This window comes from Bombina bombina, chromosome 4, assembly GCF_027579735.1.
Source record: "Bombina bombina isolate aBomBom1 chromosome 4, aBomBom1.pri, whole genome shotgun sequence".
NCBI lineage: Eukaryota > Metazoa > Chordata > Amphibia > Anura > Bombinatoridae > Bombina > Bombina bombina.
The window spans coordinates 107,422,959-107,436,484 of NC_069502.1; the positions used below are offsets into that span (position 1 = coordinate 107,422,959).

At 38.4% G+C, this 13,526-nt stretch overlaps 1 protein-coding gene across 7 annotated transcripts in view; it reads right to left on the reverse strand.

Moving 5' to 3' along the window:
* Window positions 1-3,749: 3,749 nt before the first annotated feature.
* LOC128655963 (cytochrome P450 2K6) overlaps window positions 3,750-13,526 on the reverse strand; it is a 102,705-nt gene continuing 92,928 nt past the window's right edge. For all 7 annotated transcript variants that reach the window (XM_053709580.1, XM_053709575.1, XM_053709576.1 and 4 more), the window contains 2 exons: window positions 7,477-7,618; window positions 3,750-4,012 (listed from right to left, as the gene is read on the reverse strand). In XM_053709580.1, coding sequence (XP_053565555.1) covers window positions 3,831-4,012; window positions 7,477-7,618 — 324 coding nt within the window. In that variant the 3' untranslated portion in view covers window positions 3,750-3,830. The remainder of the gene's footprint in view (window positions 4,013-7,476; window positions 7,619-13,526) is intronic.

Here is a 13,526-nt window from a genome sequence, read left to right on the forward strand (position 1 = left end):
GTGGTTTTCCCGGGACCTCCAAACTTTTCCTAGCTGCGATGCTTGTCTTGTATCTCCGTTCAGTGGCGTTCACACTGACCACATGCACCGTGTCGGCTCGTCCAATGCCGACGCGCGTTTCACCCGTTGGGTGTGTCGGGCTTCGTCAGGGCGTGATGACGTAGGGAGCGTCTCATCTCCCTTTTAAGCTTCCTAGGTTGCACGCCTCTTCTTTCCAGATTTCTTAAGAACCAATCATATTTAGAGAGAATAAATGCATAAATACTTAACTCTCTATGGCTTACATGATTGTGATGCAAACCTGTCAAAACCGGGCTAGTAAGCCCTAATGGAAAGATACATATATACACACCGGTTAATTTTGGTCATTTATGTACTTATGAAAGTAACGGACATTATTACAGGTGTAAAAGTACCTATGGCAATGGGAGCCCTAAATTTATAGTGCTTAGGGAAAACTTCTAAATACTTGTGACAAACCAAATTAATTATATACATAGATAAAATTTATCACTGTTGAATGAAGTAATATTGTTACTTTATAATGCAATTTACACATGTCTGAAATAGAGGAGTACTGTTATAACAGTAACTGTTCCTTATAGGAAGCAGGCCATGTCTATTCTGTCATTTAGTCCATTAGGCATCTGGGTTTGTAGGATAGTAATCCACCTACATTCTTTCTGGAGGAGGACCCTATCGTTATCACCCCCTCTATTGTTGGTAATGCCTCTGTCAATACCAACAAATGAGAGAGAGTCAGGGTTACAGGCATGAATTTCTTCAAAGTGTTTAGCCACATTACTTTTGGGATTTTTGTATTTTATATCATCCCGATGCTCAGTTATTCTGTCCTTTATCGCTCTCCTTGTTTTACCCACGTAAAAACGTGGGCAGCTGCAGGAGAGGAGGTAGATAACACCTTCAGTGCTACAGGTAATGTGGTGTTTTAATTTGTATAGTTTGCCTGTGTGTGTTGAAAATGTTTTAGTTTTTGACATATACTTGCAGGCCACACATCTTCCACAAGGGTGATTCCCAGTAGATCTGTGTGTAGTGAGCCAGTCTGTTTGTTTTTTGAGTGACACGTATTGGCTTCTCACGAACTTGTCTCTGAGGTTAGGGGCTCTTCTGGCAGTGATGTTGGGGTGATCTCCTACCTCCTTAGATACCCCTTCATCACTCGTTAGAATATGCCAGTTTCTTTCCAATACCACTCTCAGGGCTGTCCAATGACAGTTGTAATCTGTTATCAACCTGATTGTACTTTGTACAGCCTTTTGTTTAGGTATTAAAAGTTGTTCTCGATCTGAATGAGCTGCTTCATTAAGAGCTCTATTCACTACTCTTTTGGAGTACCCTCTGTCTAGAAACCGTTTTTGCATCTCCATGGCATGCTCGTAATATTTAGTTTTTGTGGAGCAGTTCCGACGTAGTCTCAGGAACTGCCCCTTTGGTATCCCCTTATATATATACTCCAAAACTGAGCTCCTTATTTCCCCATTCTTCCAAAATCTCCACCCCCATGTCTCTATAACTGTTGATAACTCCATAGTTAGCCCAACCTCACATGCCCAATGTCTTGGGGGTCACATTAACTCAGAACTTTCTTTCACTCCTTACATTCAATCCTTGGCTAAAGCCTGCTACTTCCACCTTAAAAACATTGCTAAAATTAGACATTTCCTTACACAAGACACAACAAAGATTTTAATCCACTGTCTCATCCTTTCCCACCTCGACTACTGCAACTCTTTCCTCTCTGGTCTCTCTAGCTGCCGCCTAGTTCCTTTACAATCCATAATGAATGCCTCTGCCAGGCTCATCTTCCTTGCACGTCGCTCTTCATCTGGCGCACCTCTCTGCCAATGCCTTCACTGGCTTCCTCTTGCCTCCAGGATTAAACACAAAATTCTCACTCTGACACACAAAGCCCTCAATTGCACTGCCCCCCCCTACATCTCAGACCTTGTCTCCAGATACTCTCCCTCCCATCCCCTTCGCTCTGCTCATGATCTCCTACTCTCCTCCTCTCTTGTTACCTCCTCACATTCCCGTCTACAAGATTTCTCCAGATTGGCTACCATCTTATGGAACTCTTTGCCTTGCTCCACAAGAATCTCCCCTAGTTTTAAAAGCTTCAAGTGCTCCTTGAAGACTCTACTATTCAGGGACGCTTACAACCTACACTAACCTTCCTATCTCCACTGCTATCCCCTAAAACCCCATAGCATGTAAGCCTATGAGCCCAGCTGTTTGTAGTTCACCTTCTTAAGAGCCAACTACAACAATGCAACTCTTGGCAGGACCCTCTCTCCCCATTTGATCCCTGTAATCGTTTTTATATACCACCTATGCTCATAGCACTGCAGAACCTGTTGACTTGTCTAGTGAGTGATTTCTGGTTTGCTGTCATAGTCCTGTTTAAATGGATCGCTGTGTTAAAACAGTATTTTTGAAGCAAAAAAACTGAGAATTTGCATATCTAATTTGCATATCTTACCCACAATTCTCTTGTGCATTGGAAACATTGCATATTAAGAATTTCTGGGGAAAAGCAAGCGGGGATACTTGCCTAGATGTACTAATTTCCTATGCAAATATTTACATTGATTTCATTTTGAGACATGGAGGATTTTAATTTCAGTTTTTTTATCTCCCCATAATTTTAATGAATTTTGGTTTAACCATGAAAATAGCTTTTCCAATGCAGCAACCAGAAATCTATCTCCTACTGATGAGTTCTAAAAAGAACGAAACAGGCTTGTCTAGTGAGGGAATTCTGGTTTGCTGTCATAGTCCTGTTTAAAAGGATCGCTGTGTCAAAACAGTATTTTTGAAGCAAAAAAACTGAGAATTTGCATATCTTACCCACAATTCTCTTGTGCATTGGAAACATTGCATATTAAGAATTTCTGGGGGAAACCAAGCGGGGATACTTGCCTAGATGTACTAATTTCCTATGCAAATATTTACATTGATTTATATATATATATATAAAGAGATATATATATATATATATATAAATATATATATATATATATATATATATATATATATAATAGAAATGCACCACAAATACATAAACACAAAATAAACTTGACACAAACAAACTGCAGACACACACTAATGGGCTGCTGTAGCTCACGGTTTAACCCCTTTGTTAGAGATAGAAATGGGTGGATCAGTGATCAGATGTTGATGTGTATATAGGGACCCTGCCCAGTCTGTGAGAGATAGTTGAGGTAACTGATATCCTGCATTTTTTATTTTATGTTTGTTATTGTTTTGTTTTTTCTAGTAAAGAAAATATTTATCAGCCAGCATTGTAAAAAGTTTCTCTGTATCTTGATGACAAGTTCTGAAGATCATAATATGTTTTGGGTTTACATTTATTTTGAATGTATGTACAGTATAAGCTCTACTAGACACTGCACATGATACATTGTGATCCACCCATGACACTTGTGGTCTGTCCCTCCTGTTCTGGCCTCCCCAAGATACATTGTGACCCACTTAAGACACATCTGTGTACCACCCCTCCACTCACAAGTTCCCTTTCTTCTTTGTTAAAAGTTTAAAATAGTTTAAAGTTTAAAAATAACAAATTAGCAGATAGCTTTATGTTAAATCTATTCCTTTAAAAGTGGACATCTTTAAAATTAAAAAAAAAAAAAAACAATCTATAAAAAAGTTTACATAGAAATCAAATATTTGAAAATGTGAAAATAAAATGCTAGGCTAAAAAGTCAAGTTGGAATAATAAATTTTATTACAGGCATATATGGTATTTGGGAAATATTTACAAACTTGCTACTTGTTAACATATTCTAAGTGCGAGGCAAAACACACATAAGGTATGGCTTAGGTCCTCTGGTAAGTCCAACAGCAGGGGTTAAATCAGCAACTGAAACACCTGGAGGAAGCTGGAATGTGAATTTTTGCAGCAGTCTCGTAAAAAAGAGGAAGAGCTCTGTTTTTGCTAAGTTTTCCCCAGCGCAGTTTCTGCGACCTACAAAAAAATATATATACTTTTTTATATTATATGCTTCTTCATGTGCAACACAAAATAGTAGTGTAAATTTGCTGTTGAATAATAAATAAATTAATTATCCTACCTTATCCTGTCATACTGCCTACTTAAAGTGATTGCAAACTCTGATACAAGAATTTTCAAAATATTACATTATAGCAGCCTTTGTATTACAGCAACTTTTCAAAGTGCTGTATAATTATCACAAAAAATTACTTTTTATTCTTTATATTTCAATTTCCCCAGTCACCTTTCATGGTTCTGATTTTTTTCAGAAAATGAACAGGCAGGTGGTACATCCAATCACAAATAAGCTGTCAACACTATTTTCTTTCTATAGCAGCAATCTCTTGCATTGCTACGTTCCATGCTGTATTGTACATGTGGCTGTTACAGTAAGGATTAATGATCAAAGAGAGTAAAAGCACAAGAGCAAATGGCTATAGAAATACATCCTGCAAGTTATTTGTTTGTGGTTGAATGTACCCCCCTGCTTTTCTTACAAAAAATTCAACTAGGGGAATTGAAAGATGAAGAATAAAGTAAATGTTTTTTATTATTAATTATTAAGTGTTTTGAAATATTGTTTTATTACAAATGACCTGTATTGCTGTGATAAAATAGTTTTCAAAATATTGCAGTATCAGAGTTTACCATCACCTTAGTTATGCTACAATTTACCTAACCTAGCTTTATTCTAAAGTGTTTGCACTGTGCAGGAGTTAATTTACATCTGACTTTTGATCGGCAAACAAGACCAAGTAATCATACTCAAGATGCTTTTCAAAGTTTGTATCAATAGACTGCTATAGATTTAGGAAAACTATGTACATTTCGCTAACAAAATATGTTTTAACTAGTTTATAGGCACCTGTAGTGAATGTAATTAGCGAGTCTGTGTGAGGCAGTCAGGACTGGGAGAAGCTGCAGTTTGCAAAGCCACAGTAACCTGGAGCCCAAAGAAAACAGGCAACCAGTCTCTACAAGGACTGAAGGTTCATACTCTAAGAGGAGAAGGACAACACTACTTGGCCCCACTACTACCATCACGCCAGGATCACGGAAGTTTCACACTTACAAGAGGCGGCAGCTTACCTCATATGATTGAGGTTTGTTCTAGTAAGTGCAATACCTACCAGATTTCCTGAGCATCACATATCTGAACTCTATTCCAATTACATTTTGATGGACTTATCACTTATTTTCTGTTATTTCTATTAATTCATGTGATATAACATTTTGACTATATACAATTAGATTTTGCACTAATAAGTGCATTTTCATATTTGCCTACACTATCTGTGGTTATCTGTTAATTAAATAGCCATCTAACCACTAGTGAAGTCAGGGAAGACCCCCTGGAATAGCGCTGTTTTCTCACTTTCCTCTCACCATTTTTGACTGAGATTTACAGCTGCCTTTCTAGGATCCCCAACTTACACTCCAGCTAACCAAGACTAACAGCGCTAACTACTGTTGTATTGGGTTTTTCCCATACAACCCAACCCCCCAATAGTTTATAAACATGTATAACATTTTAGCCGCTATTTTCTATGAGAAATGTCTCAAGAAGAACAATTGGACAGTAGATTAATCTTATATAAAATTAAAGTAGTAGCTAGTACTACAAACCACCAATAGCAGTGTATATATATATATATATATATATATATATATATATATATATATATATATGAAAAGGAAATGGTGTTTTGGGTTGCGCTGTGTTTTACGCAAATAGTTATTTTGCCTTATTTAAAGTTCCTCCTGATGTTTTTCTAAGCAGCTTGGTCTGGAAATTCCACTATCATCAAATAGAGAAAATAGTAGTATGGATAGGAGTTGAGGGTTCCAAACTATAGCGCTCGTAGAGTGGAGGAAACATAAAAAAGAGAACAATTTATGGTGCAGTATGAATATACTAGTTTGCAGTGTAATGCAAAGAGTAAGAAATGTTGCACACCTTTTTAAACCTCAAACATGTGAGGTATTTGAGTGGCCTTGGAGGGAATTAATCCCTACCTGTGTTAAAGATGTTTGTCTTGGTGGTACATATGGGATTCAATACTTCTATATTTCTTATGTCTATGGAAAGTGCTTCTCCTCTGTGGAGTATGGTAACTTTAATTTCCAATGATGAATTTCATCTGTATGATGTAGGTTGAATCCTTTCTTTTCCAGTATTATATTATCGCCTTGATGGGGAAATAATAAACTTCCCCTCTCTGGGGTATGGTAGATGCCTTTTAGAAAATGAATCAGATACTAGTAGCTGCTGAAAAATATATATCCTTTATTTGAGCACAAACAACCAGTGTCAGTGCTAATGTTTAAAAAATCTCAAGATGGTATAAGTTAGTGCTTATGTAGAGACTTGAAGAAACTTCTTTCCACAACGAAGGCGATTTGGATAAATGCCTTATTTTTCACAAACAATGAAAAGTCCCAACGTGTTCCATTGGTTTGAAATGTGAAGTTCTCTTTTGCAGATTATTAGTAAATACAGTTGGTGGAGAGTACCTCAGGTTCTCCACTAGATAGGATGTCGCTGGATTCACTTTTGCTGTGAAGCACTCTGGAGCGTTGCGGTCTCGCTGGACCGGATGTGACGTCACAAGTGGGCATGCCCTTACACGTTTCGTGAAACTGTTTTCACTTCGTCAGAGGGTATACTCTCTGACGAAGTGAAAACAGTTTCAGGAAACACTGACACTGGTTGTTTGTGCTTAATATATATATTAATAATTAATTTGATCTGCAGAGAAGTATTTTAACACTTAAATGTAATGGCTTTAAATGGAGTGAATGGGGTCGATTTATGAAGCAGCGGATGCTGCTTCCGACCCACTCCACTTCAGTTCCGCCTGAAACAGAAGTTAAGAAGCAGCGCTCCTAATTACGCTGCTCCTTAACTCATCCGTCACCTCTGAGGTTGTGGTGGACACTGCAAGGGCTAGTCACTACGGGCACCTTGCCTATCCCTGGGCGGTATTGCAACAGCAGTTCACAAGAACTGCTGGTGCAATTAAAAAAAGCCGACAGCGTATGCTGTCAGCATTTATCGATGTGTGGCGGACATGATACGCTACATCGTATTTTGTCTGTCCACACAATGATAAATTGAGCCCAATGAGTCAACTAAATATGGGGGTTTAAAAAGTGAAAGTAAAACAAAGTATTATACATTAAGATGAGCAATGTAAGCCCTTGTACTTGTTTCTAAGCTTGTTAGTTTTAGGTGGAAAATATGTGAGAAGGTTTTTCTATAGCCAAGTGTTATATGTCTATACTTATCTGTTAATTCATAGTATTTAAAATAGCTGACTATACATAGAGTTCTGAACCTCTTGAGCTGACATTGCTTTGAACCTTTAGGTCTGAGTTTCTGTTAAAATGTTTGACTTTGGATATAACAAAAAAAGTGACAAGATTTCTTTTGATACCTGCTGAAAAAGGAATTAATGCTTCCTTCTTCACAAAATTTCCCTCAGAGTCAAGAAAGTGCTGAGGATAAAACTCATCTGGCTTTTCAAAATACTTCTTGTCTTGTAATGCAGATGCCAACACTGGAAGTACACTGGTTCCCTAGAAAAGATAATGATGTTACTGAACACTTTTACAACATATTGCTTTATTTAAAAGTAACTGTATTGTGATACAGTAATGTCAGATGGTTGTGTCTCTTATAAAGTTATCAAGCATTAATGTATTTTTGTCTACATAAGGGAACTACTGTATCACTTTACATCTTATTAGATCAAAGAAAGTAACACAGGGCCCCATTTATAAAGTCATGGTTGACAAGGTTCCCAACTAGGGAACAAGGCACTAGAATATTTGCTTTTGCACAACCAATCCTATTTGTGCATTTTTTTATCAACAGAAATACTTTTTGTGTAATTGCTCCATAACACCATAGTTCTGCCATTAGGAGAATTAGGTTGTGAATGAAACCCGCCTTCAATAAACCTATTTAAGAAATGGTCTTTTAATGATACCACACTTCCAAAATCATCTTAACATGTTAAAAACTACTACCTGCATACACTTATCTGAGATCACTGTATCTGTGATCTCAGATAAGTGTTGCCTTTACTAGTGGTGTTCCTCAGGGGTCAGTTCTGGGGACTGTTTTGTTTAACATCTTTATCTGTGATATCAGCAAAGGGCTACAGGGGAAAGTATGTCTGTTTGCAGATTATACAAAAATTTGTAACAGAGTGGAAGTTCCAGGGGGGTAGACAAAATGAGAAGTGATATACAACAATTAGAGGATTGGACAAATGACTGGGATCTAAAGTTTAACACAGCAAAGTGTAAAATAATGCATTTAGGGAAGAAAAATCCAAATGCTAATTATAGACTCAATGACACTTTACTGTCTGTTACAGATGAGGAACAGGACTTGGGAATTATTATTTCAGATGATTTAAAACTTAGTAAACAATGTAGTAATGCACTGAGTAAGGCTAGCAGAATGCTTGGATGTATTGGTAGAGGTATTTGCAGCAGAAATAGTAAGGTTCTTATGCCACTTTATAGATCATTAGTTAGGCCTCATCTTGAGTATTGTGTGCATTTCTGGAGGCCATGGCCTCGATTCGATATGCAGCGTCGCCCGCAAAAGCCGGCGACGCCAAATTTTGTGCTGTTTTGGTATCACATATACGGCTTAACATAGAAGTTACGCTCGTATATTTCTGCCTTCGGCCGTAGTTTTTTGGCCCATAGACAGGTATACCAAACCAGCGCAGTTTGGTATCCAATATACAGTGCAAGGACTTACGTGGCGAAAATGGAGAAATCCTACTCCATTTTCACCTCGCCAAAAATTGCAGGCGTAGTAAGCCTTACTACGTTTATTGGAGCCCCGTAACTCCCTAAACTAGCTGCTAAATAAAACCTAACACCTAACGCATGCACAATGTCTATCTACCTGTCAACCGCGAACTGCTAAATAAAACCTAACACCTAACGCATGCGCAATGTCTATCTACCTGTCAACTAGTATTTAACCCCTAAACCGCCGCTCCCGGACCCTGCCACCACCTACATTAAATGTATAACCCTCTAATGTGAGCCCCTACACCGCCGCCATCTACATTACCTACCCCCTAATGTGAGCCCCTTACACCGCCGCCACCTACATTACCTACCCCCTAATGTGAGCTCCTTACACCTCCGCCATCTACATTACCTACCCCTAATGTGAGCCCCTTACACCGCCGCCACCTACATTACCTACCCCCTAATGTGAGCTCCTACCCCGCCGCCAGCTATATTAAAATTATTAACCCATAATCTAATCCCCCTACCCCGCCGCCAGCTATATTAAAATTATTAACCCCTAATCTAATCCCCCTATCCCACCGCCACCTATATTAAAATTATTAACCCCTAATCTAATCCCCCTACCCCGCCGCCAGCTATATTAAATGTATTAACCCTTAATCTAATCCCCCTACACCGCCGCCACCTATATTAAATTAATTAACCCCTAAAATACTAAAATATCCCTACCACTAAACCTAAGTCTAACCCTACAAATAGCCCTGAAAAGGGCTTTTTGCGTGGCATTGCCCCAAAGTAAACAGCTCTATTGCCAGCCCATAAAAGGGCTTTTTGCGGGCCATTGCCCTAAAGTAATCAGCTCTTTTACCAGCCCTTAAAAGGGCTTTTTGCGGGGCATTGTCACAAAGTAATAAGCTCTTTTGCCTCTAATCTAAATCCCCCTACACCGCCGCCACCTATATTAAATACATTAACCCCTAATCTAATCCCCCTACACCGCCGCCACCTATATTAACTATATTAACCCTAATTATATTAGGGTTAATATAGTTAATATAGTTATTATATTATATATATTAACTATATTAACCCTAATTATATTAGGGTTAATATAGTTAATATAGTTATTATATTATATATATATATTAAGTATAATAACCCTATCTAACTCTAACACCCCTAACTAAATTCTTATTAAAATAAATATTATTAATTAAAATATTCCTATTTAAATCTAAATACTTACCTATAAAATAAACCCCAAGACAGCTACAATATAATTAATAATTACATTGTAGCTATTTTAGGGTTTATATTTATTTTACAGGTAACTTGGTATTTATTTTAACTAGGTACAATAGCTATTAAATAGTTAATAACTATTTAATAGCTACCTTGTTAAAATAATTACCAATTTACCTGTAAAATAAATCCTAACCTAAGTTACAAATACACCTACACTATCAATAAATTAAATAAACTACAAATATCTAAACTAAAATACAATTAAATACACTAAACTAAATTACAAAAAAAAAAAACACTAAATTACAAAAAATAAAAAAGATTACAAGAATTTTAAGCTAATTACACCTATTCTAAGCCCCCTAATAAAATAATAAAGCCACCCAAAATAAAAAAATACCCTCCAAGCGGCATCTTCAATCTTCTTTCTTCCGACCTCCGACGCGGAACATCCAGCTGGCCCGACGACTGAAAGATGAATGAAGTTTCATTTAAATGACGTCATCCAAGATGGTGTCCCTCGAATTCCGATTGGCTGATAGGATTCTATCAGCCAATCGGAATTAAGGTAAGAAAATCTGATTGGCTGATTCAATCAGCCAATCAGATTCAAGTTCAATCCGATTGGCTGATTCAAGTTCAATCCGATTGGCTGATCCAATCAGCCAATCAGATTGAGCTTGCATTCTATTGGCTGATCGGAACAGCCAATAGAATGCAAGCTCAATCCGATTGGCTGATCCAATCAGCCAATCGGATTGAACTTGAATCTGATTGGCTGATTTAATCAGCCAATCAGATTTTCTACTCTAAACCCACCCAAACCCCCCTTAAAAAAACCTAACACTATGCCCCAGAAGATCTCCCTACCTTGAGTCATCCTCACCCAGCCGGGCCGAACTCTTCATCCAATCCGGGCGATGTCTTCATCCAAGCGGCAAAGAAGAAGTCTTCCATCCGGGCGATGTCTTCATCCAAGCGGAAAAGAAGAAGTCTTCCATCCCCGCGATGTCTTCATCCAAGCGGCAAAGAAGAGGTCCTCCATCGGGGCGAAATTTTCCTCCAAGCGGCATCTTCAATCTTCTTTCTTCCGACCTCCGACGCGGAACATTCAGCTGGCCCGACGACTGAAAGACGAATAAAGTTTCCTTTAAATGACGTCATCCAAGATGGCGTCCCTCGAATTCCGATTGGCTGATAGGATTCTATCAGCCAATCGGAATTAAGGTAAGAAAATGTGATTGGCTGATTCAATCAGCCAATCAGATTCAAGTACAATCCGATTGGCTGATCCAATGAGTCAATCAGATTGAGCTCGCATTCTATTGGCTGTTCCGATCAGCCAATAGAATGCGAGCTCAATCTGATTGGCTTATTGGATCAGCCAATCAGATTGAACTTGAATCAGCCAATCGGATTGAACTTGAATCTGATCGGCTGATTGAATCAGCCAATCAGATTTTCTTACCTTAATTCCGATTGGCTGATAGAATCCTATCATCCTATGGATGTTCCGCGTCGGAAGAAAGAAGATTGAAGATGCCGCTTGGAGGAAAACTTCGCCCCGATGGAGGACCTCTTCTTTGCCGATTGGATGAAGACATCGCCAGGATGGAAGACTTCTTCTTTGCCGCTTGGATGAAGATATCGCCCGGATGGAAGACTTCTTCTTTGCCGATTGGATGAAGACATCGCCCGGATTGGATGAAGAGTTCGGCACGGCTGGGTGAAGACAACTCAAGGTAGGGAGATCTTCTGGGGCTTAGTGTTAGGTTTTTTTAAGGGGGGTTTGGGTGGGTTTAGAGTAGGGGTATGTGGGTGGTGGGTTGTAATGTTGGGGGGTGGTATTGTGTTTTTTTTACAGGCAAAAGAGCTGATTACTTTGGGGCATGCCCCGCAAAAAGCCCTTTTAAGGGCTGGTAAAAGAGCTGGTTAATTTTTAATTTAGAATAGGGTAGGGCATTTTTTTATTTTGGGGGGCTTTATTATTTTATTAGGGGGCTTACAATAGGTGTAATTAGCTTAAAATTCTTGTAATCTTTTTTTATTTTTTGTAATTTAGTGTTTGTTTGTTTTTGTAATTTAGTTTAGTGTATTTAATTGTATTTTAGTTTAGATATTTGTAGTTTAATTTATTGATAGTGTAGGTGTATTTGTAACTTAGGTTAGGATTTATTTTACAGGTAAATTGTTATTATTTTAACAAGGTAACTGTTAAATAGTTATTAACTATTTAATAGCTATTGTACCTAGTTAAAATAAATACCAAGTTACCTGTAAAATAAATATAAACCCTAAAATAGCTACAATGTAATTATTAATTATATTGTAGCTATCTTAGGCCTAGATTTGGAGTTTTGCTGTAGCCGTGAAAACCAGCGTTAGAGGCTCCTAACGGTGGTTTTAGGCTACCGCCGGTATTTGGAGTCAGTCAGGAAAGGGCCTAACGCTCACTTTTCAGCCGCGACTTTTCCATACCGCAGATCCCCTTACGTCTATTGCGTATCCTATCTTTTCAATGGGATCTTTCTAACGCCGGTATTTAGAGTCGTGTCTGGAGTGAGCGTTAGAAATCTAACGACCAAACTCCAGCTGCAGAAAAAAGTCAGTAGTTAAGAGCTTTCTGGGCTAACGCCGGTTTATAAAGCTCTTAACTACTGTGCTCTAAAGTACACTAACACCCATAAACTACCTATGTACCCCTAAACCGAGGTCCCCCCACATCGCCGCCACTCTATTAAATTTTTTTAACCCCTAATCTGCCGACCGCCACCTACGTTATCCTTATGTACCCCTAATCTGCTGCCCCTAACACCGCCGACCCCTATATTATATTTATTAACCCCTAACCTGCCCCCCACAACGTCGCCGCCAGCTACCAGCAATAATTAACCCCTAATCTGCCGACCGCTAAGTGCCGCCACCTACGTTATCCTTATGTACCCCTAATCTGCTGCCCCTAACACCGCCGACCCCTATATTATATTTATTAACCCCTAATCTGCCCCCCTCAACGTCGCCTCCACCTGCCTACACTTATTAACCCCTAATCTGCCGACCGGACCGCACCGCTATTATAATAAAGTTATTAACCCCTAATCCGCCTCACTCCCGCCTCAATAACCCTATAATAAATAGTATTAACCCCTAATTTGCCCTCCCTAACATCGCCGACACCTAACTTCAAACATTTACCCCTAATCTGCCGACCGGAGCTCACCGCTATTCTAATAAATTTTTTAACCCCTAAAGCTAAGTCTAACCCTAACACTAACACCCCCCTAAGTTAAATATAATTTAAATCTAACGAAATAAATTAACTCTTATTAAATAAATTATTCCTATTTAAAGCTAAATACTTACCTGTAAAATAAACCCTAATATAGCTACAATATAAATTATAATTATATTGTAGCTATTTTAGGATTAATATTTATTTTACAGGTAACTTTGTATT